Below are 25028 nucleotides of genomic sequence, written 5' to 3'. Positions count from 1 at the left end.
AAAAAAGAAAAATAAATTTTGCTGTTATTTTACTGTTTTTTAAATTTTCATTTGATTAGCATTAGGGTAGTAAATCTGTGGAATTCATTGCCATTGAAGGCTGTGGAGGCTAAGTTACTGCAGATATTTAAAGTGGAAGTTGATAGGTTCTTGATCTGTAAAGGTGTCAAAGATTACCGGGGAGAAGGAAGGAGAATGGAGTTGTGCGGGATAATAAATCAGCCATGATGGAATGGTGGAGCAGATTTGATGAGGGAAATGGGCCTATGCCGTATGATCTCTTTGGTTTTATTATCATACAATAAGTGTAGCCAGCATCTTGCAATCAAAGGAAATCTCATTTTCATTGCTCCATATTAACTATAGCTTAGTTTCATACAGAAGTATTTTGGGAACATCATACCACACACTCAATTATCTTCTGAAAAAATGAAAAATCTTGAAGATAATTGAAAATGTGATTTCTGCAGTAAAAGGAAATCCTACTAAATGTTACTAAGTTTTTCAACTTACTAACAGGGTGACATACAGAAACATAGGTCTATCCTGATGATATCTTACCTTGACAACTTGTACCATCAGGACTACTGGAAAAACCACTGGCACACTGGCAGAAATAGGACCCTTCATTGTTTATGCACTCCCCATTTGGACCACAGATGTCCTTATTCAAACACTCATTGATGTCTGTAAAAGAACATTGATAGGGAGATTAGAAAACTTGAACAGTGCAGAAAATTTGCACAACGTAACAATGTTGGAGCACTAAGATTTTTCTTGCTATCATTCCTCTTCATTCTTTTTGATTCTCCACCTTCTCTAATCCTCTGGCATTTTGGTGTTTTTCTTTCAATCATCCTGCATCTTATACCTTAACTGGTAATATTTTCCAAAATCCTGTTTACTCTGCTGCTCTTGCTCAATGAGCATGGACCTGATGGGTATAGAGTCCTCCTTTTGCATCACAAATCTTCTATGATTCCATTGTTCATGTCTGTTTACAATTAATTGGTTCTTTAAAAAGCACAGAGAGAGAAAAAGAAGACATGAAAATACCAGAGATCAAAGATAAAAAAAATACTTTTAAGTCTGTACTGGACTCTTTGGTATAGGTGGTTGTCTTTTTGATGAGCATGATTTTGAGATTATATTTCATTTAACTGAGTGTGGTACAACGCGCATACTTTTACATTAACAGAACATTATTTCAATCATATTGGCTAAAGAATGCCATGTAAAATTAATGCAACTTAAAGTGCTGATGCACCCATTTAAAATGCTGGCAAAAGACAAAGCAATTTGGAGAATTATTCCTCATAAATGTGATGAGATTTGTTTGAAATAAGAACATAGCACTGTTGAGAATTCTTCAAATATGAAGAAAATTTTGGGTAAGTATAGATGCTCTCTTTAAGTCTAAAGTTTTTCCTTTTTAGGTGAGAATATTAGGGAAACGGAGAAGGCACAAGATCAGCCAGAGTCATACCAAATGGTGAAACGGGATTGACTGCTGTATTCCGAGTTCTGTGTTCGCCACGATGCGGAACTCTTCTTCCGCCGTCTTTGTCTCCGAGCCTACTTCTTCGGCAAGGACTCTTCCACCCCCACCGATGACCCCTTCTCCCGTCTTCAACCCTCCTCTTCATCGACACCCCGCTCTGGTCTTCTGCCTGCTCTGGATCTCTTTATCGCTAACTGCCGATGGGACATCAACTGTTTCGACTTCACCGCACCTTGTTCCCATTCCAAATTCACTCCTTCGGAACGCTCTGCTCTCCACTCCCTCCAAACTAATCCTAACCTTATTATTAAACCCGCCGATAAGGGGAGTGCTGTTGTAGTCTGGCGTACTGACCTCTACCTTGCCGAGGCACAGCGACAACTCGCGGATACCTCCTCTTATTTACCCCTTGATCTTGATCCCACTAAGGAGCACCAGGCCATTGTCTCCCACACCATCACCGACTTTATCCGCTCAGGCGATCTCCCATCCACTGCTACCAACCTTATAGTTCCCACACCTCGCACTTCCCGTTTCTACCTCCTACCCAAGATCCACAAACCTGCCTATCCTGGCAGACCTATTGTCTCAGCTTGCTCCTGCCCTACCAAACGCATTTCTGCATACCTCGACACGGTTTTATCCCCCCTTGTTCAATCCCTTCCTACCTATGTTCATGACACTTCTCATGCTCTTAAACTTTTCGATGATTTTAAGTTCCCTGGCCCCCACCGCTTTATTTTCACCATGGATGTCCAGTCCCTATATACTTCCATCCCCCATCAGGAAGGTCTCAAAGCTCTCCGCTTCTTTTTGGATTCCAGACCTAATCAGTTCCCCTCTATCACCACTCTGCTCCGTCTAGTGGAATTAGTCCTTACTCTTAATAATTTCTTCTTTGGCTCCTCCCACTTCCTCCAGACTAAAGGTGTAGCTATGGGCACCCGTATGGGTCCTAGCTATGCCTGCCTTTTTGTTGGGTTTGTGGAACAATCTATGTTCCGTGCCTATTCTGGTATCTGTCCCCCATTTTTCCTTTGCTACATCGACGACTGCATTGGCGCTGCTTCCTGCACGCATGCTGAGCTCGTTGACTTTATAAACTTTGCCTCCAACTTTCACCCTGCCCTCAAGTTTACCTGGTCCATTTCCGACACCTCCCTCCCCTTTCTAGATCTTTCTGTCTCTGTCTCTGGAGACAGCTTATCCATTGATGTCTACTATAAGCCTACTGATTCTCACACTATCTGGACTATTCCTCTTCTCACCCTGTCTCTTGCAAAAATGCCATCCCCTTCTCGCAATTCCTCCGTCTCCGCCGCATCTGCTCTCAGGATGAGGCTTTTCATTCCAGGACGAGGGAGATACCCTCCTTTTTTAAAGAAAAGGGCTTCCCTTCCTCCACTATCAACTCTGCTCTCAAATGCACCTCCCCCATTTCATGCACATCTACTCTCACTCCATCCTCCCACCACCCCACTAGGAATAGGGTTCACCTGGTCCTCACCTACCACCCCACCAGCCTCCGGGTCCAACATATTATTCTCCGTAACTTCCGCCACCTCCAACGGGATCCCACCACTAAGTACATCTTTCCTCCCCCACCCCCCTTTCCGCAGGGATCGCTCCCTACGCGACTCCCTTGTCCATTCGTCCCCCCATCCCTCCCCACTGATCTCCCTCCTGGCACTTATCCTTGTAAGCGGAACAAGTGCTACACATGCCCTTACATTTCCTCCCTTACCACCATTCAGGGCCCCAAACAGTCCTTCCAGGTGAGGCGACACTTCACCTGTGAGTCGGCTGGGGTGATATACTGCATCTGGTGCTCCCGATGTGGCCTTTTATATATTGGCGAGACCCGACTCAGACTGGGAGACCGCTTTGCTGAACACCTACGCTCTGTCCGCCAGAGAAAGCAGGATCTCCCAGTGGCCACACATTTTAATTCCACATCCCATTCCCATTCTGACATGTCTATCCACGGCCTCCTCTACTGTAAAGATGAAGCCACACTCAGGTTGGAGGAACAACACCTTATATTCCGTCTGGGTAGCCTCCAACCTGATAGCATGACCATCGACTTCTCTAACTTCCGCTAATACCCAACCTCCCCCTCGTACCCCATCTGTTATTTATTTTTATACACCCACTCTTTCTCTCACTCTCCTTTTTCTCCCTCTGTCCCTCTGACTATACCCCTTGCCCATCCTCTGGGTTCCCCCCCCTTGTCTTTCTCCCCGGACCTCCTGTCCCATGATCCTCTCATATCCCCTTTGCCAATCACCTGTCCAGCTCTTGGCTCCATCCCTCCCCCTCCTTTCTTCTCCTATCATTTTGGATCTCCCCCTCCCCCTCCCACTTTCAAATCTCTTACTAACTCTTCCTTCAGTTAGTCCTGACGAAGGGTCTCAGCCTGAAACATCGACTGTACCTCTTCCTAGAGATGCTGCCTGGCCTGCTACGTTCACCAGCACGTGTGTTGTTTGAATTTCCAGCATCTGCAGAATTCCTGTTGTTAACTGTTGTATTGTCCACTCCAGCTTCTATTTGTTATGTTAAGTTTTGCCATCATAACTTTGGAAATGACCTTGTTTTAATTTAAAGAGATGGTAAAGAAAATTTGTGCTAGAACTTATCAGCTGGAAATGAATGAGAAGAAGGCAAACTAAGAAAAGATACAAACATAATGCTTTGGCATTGAATATTTCCAAATAATCCTTGCTCTTTCATGCTTGCTCTATAGAAAACACCTAACTGAGAGGAGATGAGGATAGTGCTGTACTTTATGTTGTCCAGTTTTGATTTTCTTTTCCTGATAGTGTGCAACATAGCTTGACTAAAACTGATAAAGCCCTGAGGGTCCTTGTCAGGCTAAACATGGAGAAAAAGTTTCATTTTTTGGGAGAACCAGAGGTCATTGCAATGGAATAAGTCAGTTGAGATAGATATATGGCAAACAATTCCTTAAAGAGCATAAGAAGAGGAGTATGAATAAATATGATAACTTTATATTAGATTATGAGACTTTATTGTCATTTAGAAATGTATACATGCATTATTATTCCTGGGTTGTGGATTTTTTTTCTATATGACAAGTAAGGTGATTTTCTGACTCTCAAAGTCCAACTCTACATCCTCATTGTGAGAGGTGGAAATGGGAAAGGCCAGCCAACAGGGCTCTGGTGAAGCTGTATAGACCAACCCCCTTGTACAGTGGACACAACGGATTACAGAAACATTGATGAACTCCAACCATACCATCGACTTTGTACGATGGAAATGGGAGGTCATCAATGGCCTATACTCCACTGGGAGCTAAAGACCCAAAAAGAATAAGACCGTAATCATCTAAGGTGATGATCTTGACATAGAAAGGATTCTGCGATAGATCAGATAAGGGATTGTCATTTTTGTTTGTAAAGATACCATGTAAAATAATAGTAGAAGGTTAACAGACATTCACACCTGCTCAGCTAACGACTAGGCTCTACATTATTCATATCCTCTACTCTCTTGATTTTGTGCCAGTATCATTTGGGATTGAGATAAGAAACAAATTATTTTGTGTTATGCATTGTTGGCTTTTTTTTACTCTTCTTACTTTCTGTTAGATTATGCCCAGAATACAAGCAAAACATTAGAATTATGTTTTTGCAACAGAAACAGAAATCGCGGGAAAGTTCAGATGCTGTAAGAAAGTGATAAAAGAGACACAGGAAAATGCAGATGCTGGAAGTTGGAGCAACATACAAATTCTTGAGGAAGTCAAGAATTATGGTCAAGATACCATAATCTAAATTGAAAGATAGAAGAGATAAAAAGATAAAGAAAGGTGGAGGGAAGGGCTGGAGGAAGTGCTAGTAAGTGACAGGTAGATCCAGGTGGGGGGAGCGAGCGTTAGGCAAAAGTGGGAGGAGAGAGTGGAAACAGATAGGTGGAAGTGACAAAGGGCTGAAGATGACTGCAAGGGGAGGAAGCTGCAGAATAGAATAACGGGAAAGAAGTGGAGAAGGCAGAGGAGACTAGTGGGGGGCAGTGGGAAGAGTGTGTGGGAGATGGACAGATGGAGAGGATGGGGAAGGGTAAAGAGAATGAAAAAGTAATACTGCTAATGTAAATCAGTTTGAAGACACCTTTATTTCAGCACTGAGTTGCACATTTGCCTCCATTTTCATGCACAAGTTGTGAACACATATTTTAGCATGGCTCAGTTTGAAATATTACCTCACACATTAACACATGCACTGCGTGTGCACAATTAATGTGTACAGAATATACTAATCATCCAGTACTCATAGAATGATAATTTTGAGCCATGCAGTGTGGAAACAATCCCTTCACTTTATTATCTATGCTGACCTTCAAGCAACCATTTAACCAATCCCACAGTAGTCTGTATTCCCCACATTCCCATTAATTTCCCCCGCATTCTACCATTCACCTACTCAGTAAGTGTGATTTATAGTGGCTCATTAATTTACCAACCCATACATCTTTTGGAATGTGGGAGGAAACACTAGCATTTGGAGGAAACCCATGTAATTATAGGGAGACTATGCAAGCTCAGTGTAGACAGATGTCAAGGGAGACCTCACTGGGCTTTTAAAAATTATAGTACACATAGACAGTCAGAATCTCTTCCCTCAGGTAGGAATGTCAAATATCAGAGGACATGTTTTTAAGGTTAAAGGAGGGAAGTTTTGTTTCAACACAGGGGGTTGTAGGTGCCTGGAATAGATTAGTAGGGGTAGTAGTGGGAGCAGGCAGTTTTGCGGAGTTTAAGGAACTTTTAGATCAACATAATATGAAAGGAATGGAGGGATAGGGATGATATATATAGGAGGGGTCATTTAGTAGAAATCAGCACAACGTCAGTACCATGCATTTGGCAAGGAGAGAAAATGGAAAGAGTACATAAATCTGATACCGGTGTCTTCAAGGATCTCCAAATCTGATTGCTGAAAGAGAAGAAAGAAAGCTTGTGTATTTGTTGGTTCATTTGTTGAAGCACTGGAGTCTTGAGAGCATATTGAGTTTTACATGTCTATATGATAGTTCTATTGAAATACGGGAATGTTGTTGCCAAACATCTAGGTATTGAACATTACAGACAAGATGGTTTAGCTTAAAGAGCAAGGCCATATGCCAGGAACGGAAGGGGAAGAAAGGCTCTAGTAAGGGTGACTTATCCTGCTAGGGTTTTGACTGAGAACTTTTTTACATTCACATGTCAAGGAAACAATACTTGGAGTCTGCTTTTCCAAGGAAGTCACACATCCAGGGACCAGCTGATTGCACTTATGCCAGCCGGTTTAGCGAATAGAGCGGCAGACACCCCGGCTGAAATCTGGAGGAAAACACACAGAGGATGCAGAGGAGGATCAAAAAGGAGAAGGAAGAGGACCAGGTCGGGACAACAGAGTCTTATGGAGAAGAGGAGTTCACTCTTCTTCTGCTCTCACTACTGTCCCGAAATGTTCTCTGACTCCTGGCTATTCCAGGAATGACCGGAATTGCACTGCGAGCGATAAGTGTAAAAGGAGGGGGGCTTGCTGTTCTGGTAAACAACAGATGGTGCAATCCTGGTCGTAATACGATCAAGGAACGTGTTTGTAGCCCGGATATTGAACTATTTGCTGTTGGACTCCGGCCTTATTATTTGCCAAGGGAAATCTCACATGCAATTGTGGTTGTTGTGTTCATCCCTCCCTCTGCCAACCCGACGTCGACGTGTAACATCATTTACACCGTCATAGCCAGATTACAAACACAGCACCCGAGTGCCCTCATTACCATCTCGGGTGACTTCAACCAGGTTACCATGGCTAGAACACTGCTCAACTTCACGCAGTATGTGAGCTGTACAACCAGAGGGGAGAGGACTCTGGATTTGATGTATGCTAATATTAAGGATGCATACAGCTCCTCTCCCCTCCCCCCATTGGGAAGGTCAGATCACAACCTAGTGCATCTCAAACCCTGCTACATGCCTCTGGTGAAGAGCAAACCTGCAACCTCGAGAACAGTGAGGAAATGGTTGGAGGAAGCTTATGAGGAGCTCCAGGGTTGTTTTGAGGTGACAGACTGGCAGGCACTCTGTGAGCCACATGGAGAGGATACTGATGGGCTCACAGAGTGCATCACTGGTTACATCAACTTCTGTGTGGACTGCAATGTTCCAGCAAGATCTGTCCTTTGTCATTCAAATAACAAGCCATGGGCAACAAAGGACATTAAGAACATCCTGAATGCAAAAAAGAGGGTGTTTAGAGATGGAAATAAGGAGGAGCTGAAGGCAATATAGAGGGACCTGAAAGCCAGGATCAGGGAGGCTAAAGGCAGGTATAGGAGGAAGCTTGAGTGGAAACTCCAACAGAACAACATGAGAGAGGTCTGGAGTGGGGGCAAACTAGCAACAGAGGAGCTGAAGGCAGTGTGGACAGGGCCAACGAACTTAACCTGTTCTTTAACAGATTTGACATTGTGGCCCCTGCCCATCCCCCACATGATTCATCTGCTGTCGGCCCCCAACCAACACATATTCCACTCTCCCCTACTACTCCTCCTCACAGTCCCCCACCCTGCTCTCATGACTATACCCCTCCCCCACACGAAACCACCATGGTGGGCTTCACAGCTGAAAAGACAGTTGAAACGTCTCAACCCAAGCAAGGCTGCAGGCCCAGATGGTGTCAGCACCAGGGTGCTCAAAGCCTGTGCCCTTCAGCTATGTGGAGTACTTCACCATGTCTTCAACCTGAGCCTGAGTCTCCAGAGGGTTCCTGTGCTGTGGAGGACATCCTGCCTCGTCCCTGTGCCAAAGACGCTGTGCCCCAGTGGCCTCAATGACTACAGACCGGTGGGATTGACCTCCCACATCATGAAGACCCTGGAGAGACTTGTTCTGGAGTTGCTCCGGCCTACGGGGTTAGGCCACACTTAGCTCCCCTCCAGTTCGCCTACCAGCCCCGACTAGGAGTTGAGGGTGCCATCGTCTACCTGCTGAACCGTGTCTACGCCCACCTGGACAAGCCAGCGAGCACTGTGAGGGTGATGTTTTTTGACTTCTCCAGTGCGTTCAACACCATCCGCCCTGCTCTGCTGGGGGAGAAGCTGACAGCGATCCAGGTGGATGCTTTCTTGGTGTCATGGATTATTGATTACCTGACTGGCAGACCACAGTATGTGTGCTTGCAACACTGTGTGTCAGACAGAGTGATCAGCAGCACTGTCTTGTCTCCCTTTCTCTTCACCATTTACACCTCGGACTTCAACTATCGCATAGAGTCTTGCCATCTTCAGAAGTTTTCTGATGACTCTGTCATAGCTGGATGCATCAGCAAGGAGATGAGGTTGAGTACAGGGCTACAGTAGGAAACTTTGTCCCATGGTGTGAGCAGAATTATCTGCAGCTTAATGTGAAAAAGACTAAGGAGCTGGTGGTGGACCTGAGGAGGGTTAAGGCACCGGTGACCTCTGTTTCCATCCAGGGGGTCAGTGTGGACATGGTGGAGGATTACAAATACCTGGGATACGAATTGACAATAAACTGGACTGGTCAAAGAACACTGAGGCTATCTACAAGAGGGTCAGAGCCGTCTCTATTTCCTGAGGAGAATGAGGTCCTTTAACATTTGTCGAACGATGCTGAGGATGTTCTACGAGTCTGTGGTGGCCAGTGCGATCATGTTTGCTGTGGTGTGCTGGGGTAGCAGGCTGAGGGTAGCAGACACCAACAGAATCAACAAACTCATTCGTAAGGCCAGTGATGTTGTGGGGATGGAACTGGACTCTCTGATGGTGGTGTCTGAAAAGAGGATGCTGCCCAAGTTGCATGCCATCTTGGACAATGTCTCCCATCCACTACATAATGTACTGGTTGGGCACAGGAGTACATTCAGCCAGAGACTCATTCCACCGAGATGCAACACTGAGCGTCATAGGAAGTCATTCCTGCCTGTGGCCATCAAACTTTACAACTCCTCCCTTGGAGGGTCAGACACCCTGAGCCAATAGGCTGGTCATAGACTTATTTCCTGGCATAATTTACATATTATTATTTAATTATTTATAGTTTTATATTGCTATATCTATACTCTATTCTTGGTTGGTGCAACTGTAACGAAACCCAATTTCCCTCGAGATCAATAAAGTCTGACTATGACTATCAATCTGCCACATATTGCAAGCTGAACTGCAGCAACTCAGCATGACTAACATGGTCTCTTCAGCATCAGTCAATCTAAAATGTATGATGAATTTTCATGCTTATAGTTCTTTTCAGACTGGTGTTTGTGTATTAAGTTATATTTCAATGTGCAGGCCATCACAATATTAAGAAGGTAGAGATTTTCTATACAAAGAAAGTTTATTTAATTTTCTTCTTAAGTAACACATGGATTTTACACATTTTTTTTTCAGGATGATAATATTTCCAAGGTCACAAAGATTGACTGACTATACTTACTTGTTCAATCTGCAGTTCATTTGCAACTGTGGTCAAAAGATTAAAAATAGAACATGAATGTAACAAATAGCAGATGGTATGACCTAGTGAAGAATTTAACACCGATGACCTAAAGACACAAACACACACGTACACACATACACAATGCTGGAGGAACTTAGGTCAGGCATCATCTATGCAAATGAATAAACAGTTAACATTTCTGGCCAAGACCCTTCTTCAGGACTGGAAAGGAAGGGGGAGAATGCCAGAATGAAAAGGTGGCGGCAGGGCAGAAGGAGAACAAGCTAGAAAGTGATAGGTAAAGTCACGTGGGTGGGGGAGTTAGGTTTGATGTAGGAAGCTAGGTGGTGATAGGTAGTAAAGGTAAAGGGCTGGAGAAGAAGGAATCTTATAGGAGATTAAAAATAGACAATGGGAGAAAGGGAAGGAGGAAGGACACCAGTGGGAGATGATAAGCAGATGAGGAGAAGAGAAGAGGTAAAGGGGGGACAGAGTGAGGAATTGAAGAAGAGGGAAGGAGGAGGGAGAAGCTCAGGCAAGTTTCCAGAAAAGACACATGACTGTGGTAGCGTGCCTAGGTAAGCATATAGGGCAAAAGAGGGATATGTATTTTATAAGATATAGGAGTACAATTAGGACATTTGGCCCATCGAGTCTGCTCTGCCATTTCATCATAGCTGATCCATTTTCCTTCTCAACTCCAATCTCTTGCCTTCTCCCAATATTCCTTCATGTCCTGACCAATAAAGAATGTATAAAACTTCTGGCTTAAATATACTTAAAGACTTGTGCTCCATAGCTGCCTGTGTCAACAAATTCCACAGAGTCACCACTCTCCGGCTAAAGAAATTCCTCCTCATCTCCGTTCTAAAAGGACACCCCTCTCTTTAGAAGTTCTGTCCTCTGGTCCTAGACTCTCTCACCATAGGAAACATCCTCTCCATATCCACTCTATCAAGGCTCTTTCACATCTTAACTGCATGCAATAATATGTACCCTGCTTTTGCTGGTGGTGTAGGATGTAATGAAATTGAAAGAAGGGAGGAAGCAACATCTGAAGCTCCTTCCTGTTTGAGAGTAGAAAGCCACTATTCTATCAGGAAGGCATTGCGCTTTCAGAGAAAATAAATGAATTGATTGTTTGATAATCGTGAAAATCTGCCACAAAAACAGATGGTAAGTATTCCCATACTGCTCTTCTTCTTGATGGATTTGGGACGTGCTGTTGGAGAATCTTAGTAAATAACTGTAGTGCACACATTTATAAAACACTGGCTCAGCCACAATGGTAATTATGGATACCCATTTTAGGAAAGAAATCTTTAGAAAAAGAGCAGAAAAGATGAGGATCTTTTCTTATACGGATAGACAGGAAAAACTGGGAAGGTTCTCCTAAGAACAGAGACAAATACAAGTAGAATGATAGAAAAAAAATCATGAAGGCTACAGAGTAGTCATAGAGTCACAGAAAAGTACAGTACATAAACAGGCCCTTCGGCCCATCTAGTCCATGCCAATCCATTTAAATTGCTTAATCCCATTGACCTGCACCAGGACCATAGCCCTCCATACCCTTACCATCCATGTACCTATCCAAACTGCTCTTAAACAGTGAAATCAAGCTTGCATGCATAGATAAAAAGAAACATTTCCTGTTGATTAAAAGGTCAAAAATATTGTTGATTAGTAAAATAACAAGTGAGATTAGGAGCTTTTGTTTACATGAATGCACAGCCTGGTGGTAGTGGAGACCAATTCAACCGTATTCTAAAGAAAGCTAGGTAATAATTTGAAATGGATAAAAATAGTTCCAGGGCTGAAAGAGGAGGATGATATAGTCTTGATTAGCCAAATTGTCTCATTCAATGCAGCAGTAATTCTGATTCTGAGAATAAGGCAGATTAAGGTGAATGTATGGGTGTCAAACACATTAAAGCAGGTTTAAATAGGAAAATTTTTGCAGCATTTTAAAATTACTATTCATCAGAGCTGTGGCAACCAATAATACATTATAGGAAATGCCACTTTATTTACATTATTGTCTGAGTTATACTAATACTTGTTTTCTCATTATTGTCTTGCTTACACTTTTGTGTTATGTAACTTATCAAAGGCCATCCTTGCTCCAAAAATCAGCAAAACAAGGTTATATCCCGGGGAAGGATGCCAGGGAACTTTTAGGCTTAACTGAAGCCTGATGATAGTAACTGCCTCTTCTGTGCTATAAAAAAAATCACAAACATTCCTGCGGTGGCAATAAAGCCTGCATTGTTGGTGTTCCAATATATTTGAAGATTTTATTCATTAACATCCCTAAAATGCTTGTTACCATCCTTGTATTTTCAATAAGTACCTCAGGACTGCTAAGTCAGATGGAAATATTATTTCTGCTGTCTGGTTTACATTACAATATAAGCATTAAAGAATTTGCCAGATATTTTTAAATGCTTTTCTGGCAAGCTGTATATTGGATAACTTTGATTTTCAGTACCGCATAGTTCAATGGTTCTAAAATATTAATATGTTGACATTAATATTTTAAGGTCTACTGCTTTGAAACATATCATTTAGAATCTACGAAATAATAAATAACTGCACAGATTTTGAGTTCCTTCAATTCTAACAAAAACAGATGGCAGAATAAAACCCAACAATATTTTTAACTAGTTTGATCTATCATTAAAATTACAACCACTTAAAAGACTTTTAGTACTCTAAATCAATTTTGTATTAATGTTACTGTTTTCCAAATAATGTACGAGCTGTACGCCGCAAAGAAGTTTCCATAGAATTGTGTAAGCTGGCACACTGGCATTACTTTTTTAAAAAAAAATCACATGCTACATGCAATAAAATTAACTAGAAATAAACATGTCAAGCAAAGTCTCTTCTGTTAAAGAAGCCATCTTAACCTTTTTTTAAAACTTATTTTCCTTAACAGTAAATTATTTTCTTTGGTTAACTACTTCTTTTCCATGAAAAGAACAAACCATTTCACTGCTGAGTTAGAAAGAGCTATCCTATTCTCTGCCCTTTTGCTTATTCCTTCATTTCTTTTGTATAAAATACATAACATCCTTTCTTCCTGCAAATTGGACCATTTCTCACAGAAAATAATTAGATATGGCAATGTTTCTTCCCACCCCCAACTTTGTTTTGATGATATTTCCAAATGTATTTCAATGACTGAAATACTGCATAAAGTTTTAATTTTATTTTGAGGGGGTATATAGTTGTACTAGTGACAATTCAAAGGAAGTTTAGTATATTGACGTCTGTAATGAAAGGATTATTTTACGAAAAATGAACGAAGAGTGTGCCTATGGTTAATGATGTTTAGGAAAATGAGAAGTGATTTCATTGAAATAAAGGAGAATCTGAGGAAGCTTGATGGATTTGATTCTGAGATAGATTTGACTCTTATGGGGAAATCTATAACTGGGGATATGGTTTTAGAATAGAAAATTGCCTACTTAAAATGGTCAGGGAGGAAATTATTTTATCACAGGGAATACAGTGAAATGTTTACTCCAAACATCTGCAGAAACGGTGTCATTCAAGGCTGAGATGGACAGACCTTTGGATTATAGGAGTTAAGGGTTACAGGAAAAATTACCATAAGACAAAGGAGCAGAAGTTGGCCATTTGGCCCATCGAGTCTTTTCCGCCATTTTATCATGAGCTGATCCATTCTCCCATTTAGTCCCACTCCCCTGCCTTCTCACCATAACCTTTGATGGCCTGGCTACTCAGATACCTATCAATCTCTGCCTTAAATACACCCAATGACTTGGCCTCCACTGCTGCCCATGGCAACAAATTCCATAGATTCATCACCCTCTGACTAAAAAAATTTCTTCGCATTTCTGTTCTGAACGGGGGCCCTTCAATCCTTAAGTCATGCCCTCTCGTACTAGACGTTTGGTTCTTGAATGACTTAAGATTAAAAAATGAACTTTATTTGTCACATATACCTTGAAACATACAGCAAAATGCATTGTTTGTGTCAAATCAAATCAACGAGGATTGCGCTGGGCAGCTTGCAAATGTCATCATGTTTCTAGCACCAACATAGTATGTCCACAACTTGCCAACCCTAAATGTATGTCTTTAGAGAAACAGAGGAGACTAGAGCACCCAGAGGAAAACCGCACGGTCATGGGGAGAATTTACAAACTGCTTACAGACAGCAACAAGAATTGAACCCCAATCATTGATCACTGACTGGTGCTGTAATGTGATCCACTAACCACTACCCTACTGTGTCACCCCCTATACAGTATCATCTTCTTATTTACTTTGGCCTACAGTTGTTGACTTGCTGACTAATGGAAATAGCATTTATTTCATATAAAGCATTATACATAAGTCCGTTTTTACATGAGTCTCATATTCCATTACTTTAAATGCATAGGATGCAATGCAAATGCACAGTGTATTATTCCTTGAACACAAAGGTCAAGTAAATAGTTCAAGGACTGAAGTTTCTGTCCCTTTACTTTGTCTTTGGAATCCTGGGGCTTCCCCTTAATGGTAGAGTTGGATCACTTCCTGACCACCTGACTCAAACAGATGGATTCTCCATTTCAACATTAATCTGGGTCACTGTCTACAAACGATTTCCTGTCTTTCTGGTGTGCAGGAAACCATATCAACAGTCAACCAGCAGAGAATTGGCTCCTGGTTTACTTTTATCACTTGACTGAAGACTTCCACCTGTGCTTTGTATATCTTTCACATATTTGTCATTGTTTTTCTCAGTTCCCTACACTTTAGTTAGAAGCATTGCTAATAGATAAAGAATGCTAATGTATCAAGAAGCTTCTTGGAGGTCTAAAATAAGTACTGTATTCAAAATTGTCCACTTATTGCAATCGGCATCTTTAAATTCACTGACACTGATTTATTATTCTTTTTATTTATATAACAGAATAAATCTGTGTAAACTTACAACTGAAGTGTATGAATAAATTAACTCAGAAAACTGGCTGGATATTTTTATTATTTAGAATCTAAAATAGAATTGCAGAATCATGGAATTTTAAGAGCATGGAAAGTAAATATTTAGACTGACATATGATGAAAGTCATAGACTAAAGAACACTTGCTTGTTAGTAATATTTGGAAAAAAGGATACACAGAAATTCTCTAATTATCTCTGAAGTTGATTAAGTATCTTTTCCCTAGTGGGAAGTTATTTTCTAAAAAAGATCCTAGATTTCCATTGTGTCATAAAATGGGACGATAGTGAAGGGAAGATATTTCCATCCTTTGTCTACAAATTCAACTAATTTACACTGAATCATATAGCAGCCAAATCTTATTATCATTTCCATTGACTTTGACTATGTCATATTTGATTTTTAGCCATGTTATAACTGTATTTAGTATTTCCATGTTAATCCAATGTTCCATTTTGTGTTCAGATTTAATTTGGGGAAAATTAATATTCAATATTCTAAAATTGCAAAATCTTGCCAACTGCAGTTTATGAAATACTCTGTATGTCTATATCATTTTCTAATATTCTCAAAAATGTGCTTATGCTGAAAACAGAAAATAAATTTATTACGAAAATAAACAGCAAAAATGTGAATAATTAAAAACTTTCTCTGAATTTACTCCGATGGAATATTAAATGATCTTGCACTTTCAATGTAACTGATAAAATTATAAACCAAGATACGGCTATCTAATGCAATGATATAAAAAATCACCTAAATATTTCAATTTGAACTTTTGTGTTTAAGATAATTGGTATTTATGCAGAATGGATTTGAACATATTTTAATATAAGTAACACGCACAAAATGCTGGAGGAACTCAGCAGGCCAGGCAGCATCTAGGAAACAAGTAGATTCGACATTTCGGGCTGAAACCCTTCAGCAGGACTGTCGCTAAGGATGATTTAAATACCTCTGCTAGGGCCAATACAATTTCTGTACTTACCTCCCACAGGGTCTGAAGGAACATCTCATCAAGTCCTGTGGATTATCCCCCCTAATTTTCATCAAGACAGCTAATACCTCCTTCTCTGTATTCTGTATAGGATCCATGAACTCTACGCTGCTTTACCTCACTTCTCTCCACCCTGTGTCCGTCTCCTGAGAAAATTTAGATGCAAGAAATCCAGTTAACATCTCCCCCATCAGTTTTGGTTCCATGCATGATTACCATTCTGATCTTCCAGTGGACCAATTTTGTCCCTTGCAATCCTTTGCTCTTAACATATCTTTAGAATTCTTCAGGGTTTTCCTTCACTTGTCTACTAAGGCAACCTCATGCCTTTTAGCCATCCTGAAGTCTCTCTTTTTATTTCGTTCTCTTGCATTTTTTAGATTCTGAGAACACTCAGTCCTCTTTTATTGTCATTTAGAAATGCATACATGCATTTAGAAATGATACAATGTTCCTTGAGAGTGATATCACAGAAAGCAGGACAAACCAAAGACTAACACTGACAAAACCACATAATTATAACATATAGTTACAGCAGTGCAAAACAATACCATAATTTGATATAGAACAGACCATGGGCACGGTTAAAAAATAGTCTCAAGTCCTGATCGACTCCTGAGTCCCCAATAGCAGGCGGCAAAAGGGAGAAACTCCCTGCCATAAACCTCCAAGGCACCGACAACTGCCGATGCCTTGGAAGCAGCCGACCACAGCTGACACTGAGTCCATCCATCTGAAAACCGAGCCTCTGACTCGCACCTCCGATGCAGCCTCCCGAGCGCTTTCGACCTAACCCCGGCCGCCGAAACAAGCAAAGCCGAGGATTCGGAAACTTCTGCTCCGGAGATTCCAGTTACCACACAGTAGCAATGGCAGCGAAGCGGGCATTTCAGAAGATTCTCCAGATGTTCCTCTGTACTCTCACATTTGTCTCCATCAAATCAGAATTGTGCACACTACCCTACTTGACAAAGATATCATTCACTGGAGAGGCCACGTGCACTGTGTCACGTCGCCATCTTCTCCTCCTCCTCCTCCATTTCTTATACTCCACAAAACCATAAGATATAGGAGCAGTTGACCCATCGAGCCTGTTCCGGAATTTCATCATGGCTGATCCAATTTTCCTCTCAGCCCCAATCTCGTGTCTTCTCTCCGTATTTCTTCATGCCCTGACCAATCAAGAATCTATTAACTTCTGCTTTAAATATACATAAAGATTTGGATTCCACAGCTGCCTGTAACAAAGTATTCCACAGGTTCACCACACTCTAGCTAGAGAAATTCCTCCTCATCTCTGTTCCAAAAGGACGCAGCTCTATTCTGAGGCTGTGTCCTCCGGTCTTAGACTCTCCCACCATAGGAAACATTCTCTCCATATCCACTGTATCAAGGCCTTTCACCATTTGATGGGTTACAATAAGGTCACCCTTCATTCTTTTGAATGAAGTGAATACAGGCCTACAGCCATCAAATGCTTTTCACATGACAAGGCATTCAATCCTGGAATCATTTCTGTGAACTTCTTTTGAACCCTCTCCAGTTTCAGCGCATCCTTTCTAAGATAAGGGGACCTGAACTGCTCACAATACTCCAAGTGAGACCTCACTGGTGCTTTATAAATTTTTAACATTACTGTACATCCTTGCTTTTATATTCTAGTCCTTCTGAAATAAATGCTAACATTGCATTTGCTTTCCTCACCACAGGCTCAACCAGCAAATTAAGGAATCTTGCACAAGGAGTCCCAAGTCCCCTTGCACCTCAGTTGTTTGTATTTTCTCTCCTTTTAGAAAATAGTTAACTCTTTCATTTCTTCTACCAAAGTGCATGACCATACACTTCCTGACACTGCATTCCATCTGCTATTTCTTTGCCCATTCTCCTAATCTGCTTCTTTCTACTTCCTCAAAACAATCTTCTCCTCTGCCTACCTTCATATTGTCTGCAAACTTTGCAACAAAGCCATCATCCAAATCACTAACATATAATGCAAAAGAATCACCCCCAACACAGACCCCTGTAAAACAACATTAGTTTCTGGCAGCCAGGCAGAAAAGGCTCCCTTTATTCCCACACTTTGCCTCTTGCCCATCAGCCACTGCTTTATCCATGCCAGAATCTTTCCTGAAATACCATGGGCTCGTAGCTTGTTAAGCAGCCTCATGTGTGGTACCTTGTCAAAGGTCTTCTGAAAATCGAAGTACACAACATTAACTGATTCTCCTTTGTCTATCCTGCTGGTTATTTCTAGAAAGAATTCCAACAAATTTTTGAGGCAAGATTTTCCCTTGAGGAAACCATGCTGACTACAGCCTATTTATCATGTGCCTCCAAGTACCCAGAAACCTCAACCTTAATAATCAACTCTAACATCTTGCCAGCCACCGAAGCCAGACTAACTGGCCTATAGTCCTGCCAAAGGGTTTCGTCCCGAAACGTTGACTGTACTCATTTCCTAAATGATGCCTGGCCTGCTGAGTTCCTCTAGCATTTTGTGTGTGTTGCTCCGATTTTCCGCATCTTCAGACATTCTCTTGTTTGTGATATTTTAATATAATCTAATTTAAAGGCAAGAGATGGAAATATCACCAACCAGTGGAATTATAGACAGAATCATTATGCTTTAATTGCAGTTAGCTTGTACATTGTACCTCCATACTTACCTTCACATGTCCGTTTGTCTTCTGATGTTCTGTATCCTGTATTGCAGACTGAACATATGTAGGATCCTTCGATATTCACGCAAAGTCCATTGGAACAAACATCAGGGGATATACATTCATCGATGTCTATAGCATAAAGTACAATAAATTTCATTATTTAAAATGCCAGATATGTTCTGGTTTATTGCAGTCAATTTCTAAAACATACCTTCATTATACCTACCTTCACATGTCTGTCTGTTTTCTGATATTCTGTATCCAGGACTGCAGTTTGTGCAAGTATAGGATCCCTCAGTATTTGTGCAAAGTCCATTCAAACAAGCATCATGAGATAAACATTCATCAATGTCTACAGCGTAAAGGATAATAAATTCCATTATTTCAAACCACAGAAGCATTCTGTTGATGTTATTCAATTTCTACATCATACCTCCATTAGACCTACCTTCACATGCCTGTCTGTTATCTGATATTCTGTATCCAGGATTGCAGTCTGAGCAAGTATAGGATCCCTCAGTATTTGTACAAAGTCCATTCAAACAAATATCATGGAATATACATTCATCAATATCTGCATAGAAAATATAGTAACTATGTTCAAGTTTCAGCAGACTGTTACTTGAAGCATGGACAATTCAGTGTAGGATCAAATACAAACAGAGCACAGTTAATTGTGTAAATGTGCAGTTCAAAGACCAAAATGAAAATCAGGGTGTTTGATCTATAGGCACTACTATCAGTATTCAACTAAGTGCGAACTCAATTGGGGCACATTTCATATAATTCATGCTCAGATGAGTATCCCAGATTCCCAGTTAACAACTTAGCTACAGATACAGATAAACATGAAAAAGGAGTGAGAATTTATTTCCACAGAATATTATCAGTTTTCCTATCTATATTTACTTTCTTCTTCTATAACGTTACATGATTAAAAGACATTCTCATACTAACTGATTCACTAGTGACAGTGATAATAATCTGATGAAAACGTTCATAGCATTTTAAACTGATACTGTATACAAAAGTCCAAAGGTATTCTCTTAAATAAAGCTAATCACCTCAGTGCAAGGACAAATTGGCTGAAGTAGACTACAAAACTGTATTAAAAGATATAATAGTAGATGAACTGTGAGAAACATTTAAACAGATATTTCAGAGTATTCAATGAACATATGACTAAACTATAAGAGATGGCTAAAATAAAATGAGAATGAGCTAGTAATTATTACATAAAAAGTAAAACGTTGCATAGGACTGTAAAAACCAAGTAGTAAAAGGAGACCTATTATCAGGGACTAGTTAAATTATATTAGGGAATAAGGAAATGAAACAATTTCAAATTCTGAAAATGCCATAAAACTTTCAATAAAGTAACAGACTTCAGAAAAGCGATAAAATTGATGGAGATATGGTACATGAAAAGAACCATCAAATAAAAGGTGGCAACAAATCAGCATATAAGAGGGACATTGAAAATTTGGCTGAGTGGTGCCACAACAACAATATCTCACTCAATGTCAGCAAGACTAAGGAGCTGATTATTGCTTTCAGAAGGAAGAAACCAAAGGTCTATGAGCCAGGCCTCATCGGGGGATCAGAAATAAATAGTGTCAGCAACTTAAAATTCCTCAGTGTTATCATTTCAGAGGATCTGTCCTGGTGTCAGCACATAAGCAATTATAAAGAAAGCATAGCTACATGGATCACTGTCACAGGAAAGCATCATCAAGGACCATCACCATCCAGGCCATGCCCTTTTCTCACTGCTGCTATCAGGAAGAAGGTACAGGAGCCTCAGGATCCACACTACCAGATTCAGGAACAGCTACTACCCCTCAACCATTGACCCCTTGGCCAGAGAGGATAACTTTACTCAATTTCACTCACCCCATCACTGAACTCGATTTCAAGGACTCTTCATCTCACGTTCTTGATATTTATTGCTTATTTACTTATTATTATTTTTTCTTCTGAATTTACATAGTTTGTTGTCTTTTGCACATTGGTTGTTAGTTTGTCCTGCTGGATGAGCTCTTTCATTGATCTTACAGTATTGTGTTTTTGGATTTACAGTGTATGCCCGCAAGAAAACTAATCTCAGGGTTGTATAAGGTGACATATATGTACTTTGATAATAAATTTCTTTTGAATTTTGAAATTTAGTGCAAAGAATTTTGAGATGATGTATTTTGATAGGAAAATGAACAGAAGCAAAACAATCAAAGGAGCACAGTTCTAATGGAAATGCATGAATAGAGATCTGAGGGTAGATATGCACAAATATTTGACAATGGTTCGACAAAATGCTTAAAACATAAGTGATCCAGGATTTTATAAACAGAAGCTAGAGTACAAAAGGAAATAATGCTATACAGTCATAGAAAGATACAGCACAGAAACAGGCCCTTTGGTTCATCTAGACTGTTCCGAACGATTTAAACTGCCTGCTACTATTGACCTGTACTGGGACCTTAGCCCTTCATAGCTCTACCATTCACGTACCTGTCCAAACTTCTCTTAAATGTTGAAATTGAGCTTACATGCATCACTTGTGCTGGCAGTTTGTTCCATGGATTAGTTAAGTCACAAATGGAATACTGTGTCCATTTTGTGCACAATGGTTCAAATCAACATGAAGATCTTAAAGGGATTGCAGAAAAGATTAAAAGGACATTTAAAAGAAGTGTACAAATCATGAAGGGTTATGGAAAACAAATAAGAAGAGTCTGCAATTAAAAGAGAAGCTTGTTGGAAAAATCTTTTAAATGGAAGAAATTCGGCTGAATCTTAAGCAACACACACAAAATGCTGGAGGAACTTAGGTCAGGCAACATCTGAGGAGGAGAATAAACAGTCGACATTTTGGGTCTTACCCTTCATCACGACTAGAAAGGAAGAGGCAAAAGCCAGAAAAAGCAGCTGGGGGAAGGAATGAGGTGCTTCTTAGTTCATTATCTGCCCCCACCCACTCATCTTCACTCTCACCTGGTTTCACCTACCACCTGCCAGCTTCTGCTCCTTTCTCTCAACCTACTTTTTAACAGTGGCTTTTATCTCTTTCCTTTCCAGTTCTGATGAAGGGTTTTAGACCAAAATGTTGACTGTGTGGCGACCCACTTTCTACACAGGCGAACCGGCTCACAAAATGGCGTGCACGTCAGCAGAGCGGCCAGCCCCAAAATGACACTGGGCTTTCTTCTTCGCCAGCAAGGGAAGAAAGCCTGCGTGCGGGAAAAGACTTTTGTAATGCACCTCTGACATCATTTCTGCCCGGAGAGGGCAGGAACGGAACTGCGTAAAAGCCAGTGCCATGAAGTTTGAATAAACTGGTCTTGAGTGGAACCTACAGACTGTGTGTCGTTATTTCTAGCTCTGTGTGTAGCACATCACTACATTGGTGACCCCAACGGTCCAAACGGGATTTGGACCAAAGATGACCGACTCTTCATCTGTTCACGCAGTTTCGCTAAAACTGCCAACTTTCTGGATGCTGCGACCACGCAGAAGCCCAGTTCCATATTCGGCAGATATCTTCTGATTCCACGCGTTACTATTATGTGGTGAGCTCCCTTGACCAGGAGACAGCCGCCCAGGTTGAGGATTTCATACAGTCATCCAGAGAAGAAGGCAAATATGCAGCATTCAAAGTGCTGCTCATAGGGACCTTTGGCCTCTCACGGCGTGAGCGAGGTGCCCACTTGCTACATCTGGATGGTTTGGGAGACAGGCTGCCATCAGCATTAATGAACGAGATGCTGGCCCTGGCTGAAGGACACAAGCCCTGCCTCATATTTGAGCAGGCGTTCCTACAGCAACTGCCCAAGGACATACATCTGCTGCTGGCCGACACAGATTTCAGTGACCCCCGGAAGGTGGCGGCCCAGGCAGACATGCTGTGAAAAGCCAAGAGGAAAAGCGGGGTGTCCATTGGACAGATTACCTAGCCACGCGCCCAACAGCAGGCCAGACCAGGCCCGGCAACAGTACGCACACACCCAGAGGCAGGAGTAAGGAGGCCAATGAACAGTGGTGTTTCTACCACCAGCGGTGGGGCACAGAAGCCAACCGTTGTCACCCGCCCTGCAAGTTCCCAGGAAACGCCAGGGCCAGCCGCCGCTAAAGGCTATAAGCGGCTGGCCACCAGGACAGTCGGGACGCCGCTTCTTGGTCGACACCGGAGCGGAAATCAGCGTCTTACCCCCGATGAGGTATGACACCCGCAACAGGGAGCCGGGACCTACCCTGAGGGCCGCAAACAGCAGCACGATACGGACTTACGGCACCCGCACAATGCAACTGCAGTTTGGCCCCAGCCGGTTCACGTGGGACTTCACACTGGCAGCCATGGCCCAAGCACTCTTGGGGCCAGACACGGAATACAGCACCACATTCCAACCCAGGGACCACCCCTCCACGCCCACGCACGAAGGCTCCCCCCAGACAAGCTCCGCCTAGCGAAGGAGGAGTTCAAGAGGATGGAGGAATTGGGGATCGTACAGCGGTCCAACAGCCCATGGGCCTCCTCCCTGCACGTGGTGCCCAAAGCAGCCAGGGGCTGGAGACCATACGGCGACTGCCGCAGACTGAACGAGGCTACAACTCCAGACCACTACCCCATGCTGCACATACAGGACTTTGCAGCAAACCTGCACGGGGCAAGCATCTTTTCCAAAGTAGACCTCATCTGGGGGTACCATCAAATTCCGGTACACCCTGAAAACATCCCCAAAAGAGCACTCATCACCCCGTTCGGCCTGTTCGAATTCCTCCGAATGCCGTTCCGCCTGAAGAATGCCGCACAGATGTTCCAGCAGCTAATGGATGTGGTGGGACGCGACCTGGACTTTGCGTTCATCTATTTGGATGGCATCCTCATAGCCAGCAGTAGTCGTCAGGAGCATCTGTCCCACCTCCGCCAGCTCTACTCCCGCCTGACTGATTTCAGCCTCACGATCAACCCAGCCAAATGGCAGTTCGGACTCGACACCATCGACTTCCTGGGCCACAGGATTACCAAAGACGGGGCAACACCTCTGCCTGCCAAGGTAGACGCAATCCGCCACTTCACCTCCCCCAACACAGTCAAAGGACTGCAGGAGTTCGTTGGTATGGTGAACTTCTACCACCGCTTCCTCCCCTCAGCAGCCCGTATCTGTGCCCTTTGTTCACCTTGATGTCAGGTAAAGGCAAGGACATTACTTGGGACGAAGAGGCTGCGGCTGCTTTCGTTAAAGCCAAGGAAGCCTTGGCAGACGCCGCGATGATGGTGCACCCCAGAACGGACGTTCCAACCGCCCTCACAGTCTGAATAAACTAGTCTCGAGTGCAACCTACAGTCTGTGTGTCGATATTTCTAGCTCTGTGTGTAGCACATCGCTACAACTGTTTATTTCCTTCCATAGTTTTTCCCTGACTTGCTGAGTTCCTCCAGCATTTTGTGTGTGCTGCTCTGGAAAAATCTTTCGAATGGGTTGAAGAAAATGTGTAGCAGAAAAGATGTAAAGTTCGTTAGGATAAATGAGTGTTGCTTGCAATTAAAAATGTGCTTAGTGCAATATCGAATTCAAAATTTGTGGAATGATTTGTAAATTACAATGGGAAGCACTATCTCAGAGACCTATTTAGGGGAAGTAAAGAGAGATTTAGAAAGGATTTGACAAGGATCTTTCTCATGTAGAGAATGGTGAGTAACAAGAACACATTGCTTGAGAGAACAATGAAGCAGAATCCTCCAGGACCTGGATTAACATGTTGACATCATGTGGAGGCTTGCATACTTCAGGGACTCCACCAGGCAATGCCAACTCAAGGCCACCCATGTTGGAATGCCTCTGGACAAGATGCCAGACAGAGCTGGATCCAATCAGAGTTAGAAATGAAGTCATATTTCAGATTAGAGTAATTTGCATTATCACTGAAGAGGTCATGAGAGCTTTCGGTAATTTTTTTTTCCAAGTAGTGAAATTACCCTTCAAAACCTGATTTTCTGCTTTAACATTTCTTCTTAATTCACTTGTTACTAGTTGGCTATATATATATCCGGCTCTGCTTTCATCTGTTTACTTCTACCATGGTGTCTTGTCAGATGGAGCAGCACCCAATTTCTCAATCATCACATCCTCCCTGTTGCTTTCTCTGCTGCTAGTTGTTACAGCCACCGGTTCTGTGGCTTATGTCCTTTATAGAGATTTGCCCCATAAAAACTTCTGTTTCACGTTTTCAAATGTCCTATGCCCAGTGCAGTAGTGAGAACAGGTTCACAATTAAACCTACTAGTCAGAGCACAACATTTTTTAATCTTCCAGGCCCAAGAATTTTAAAAGTCAAGGATAAGCAATAATGTGTTTTTTTGTTTTGGGAGGAGGAGGAGGAAGTTAACAGTAAAGCACACACATGCAAAGAAGGAACAACTAAATGCTTAAAGGAA

The 25028-nt window shown here is 42.0% G+C and overlaps 1 protein-coding gene across 4 annotated transcripts in view; it reads right to left on the bottom strand.

Annotated features, from left to right (window-relative positions):
* Window positions 1-25028, bottom strand: part of LOC134344379 (latent-transforming growth factor beta-binding protein 2-like) — a 510939-nt gene that overhangs the window by 132665 nt on the left and 353246 nt on the right. For all 4 annotated transcript variants that reach the window (XM_063044071.1, XM_063044078.1, XM_063044088.1 and 1 more), the window contains 4 exons: window positions 19044-19169; window positions 18822-18947; window positions 18599-18724; window positions 562-687 (listed from right to left, as the gene is read on the bottom strand). In XM_063044071.1, coding sequence (XP_062900141.1) covers window positions 562-687; window positions 18599-18724; window positions 18822-18947; window positions 19044-19169 — 504 coding nt within the window. The remainder of the gene's footprint in view (window positions 1-561; window positions 688-18598; window positions 18725-18821; window positions 18948-19043; window positions 19170-25028) is intronic.

The sequence above is a fragment of the Mobula hypostoma genome, chromosome 1 (genome assembly GCF_963921235.1).
Source record: "Mobula hypostoma chromosome 1, sMobHyp1.1, whole genome shotgun sequence".
Classification (NCBI taxonomy): domain Eukaryota; kingdom Metazoa; phylum Chordata; class Chondrichthyes; order Myliobatiformes; family Myliobatidae; genus Mobula; species Mobula hypostoma.
This window is presented reverse-complemented; position numbering and strand designations above follow the sequence as displayed.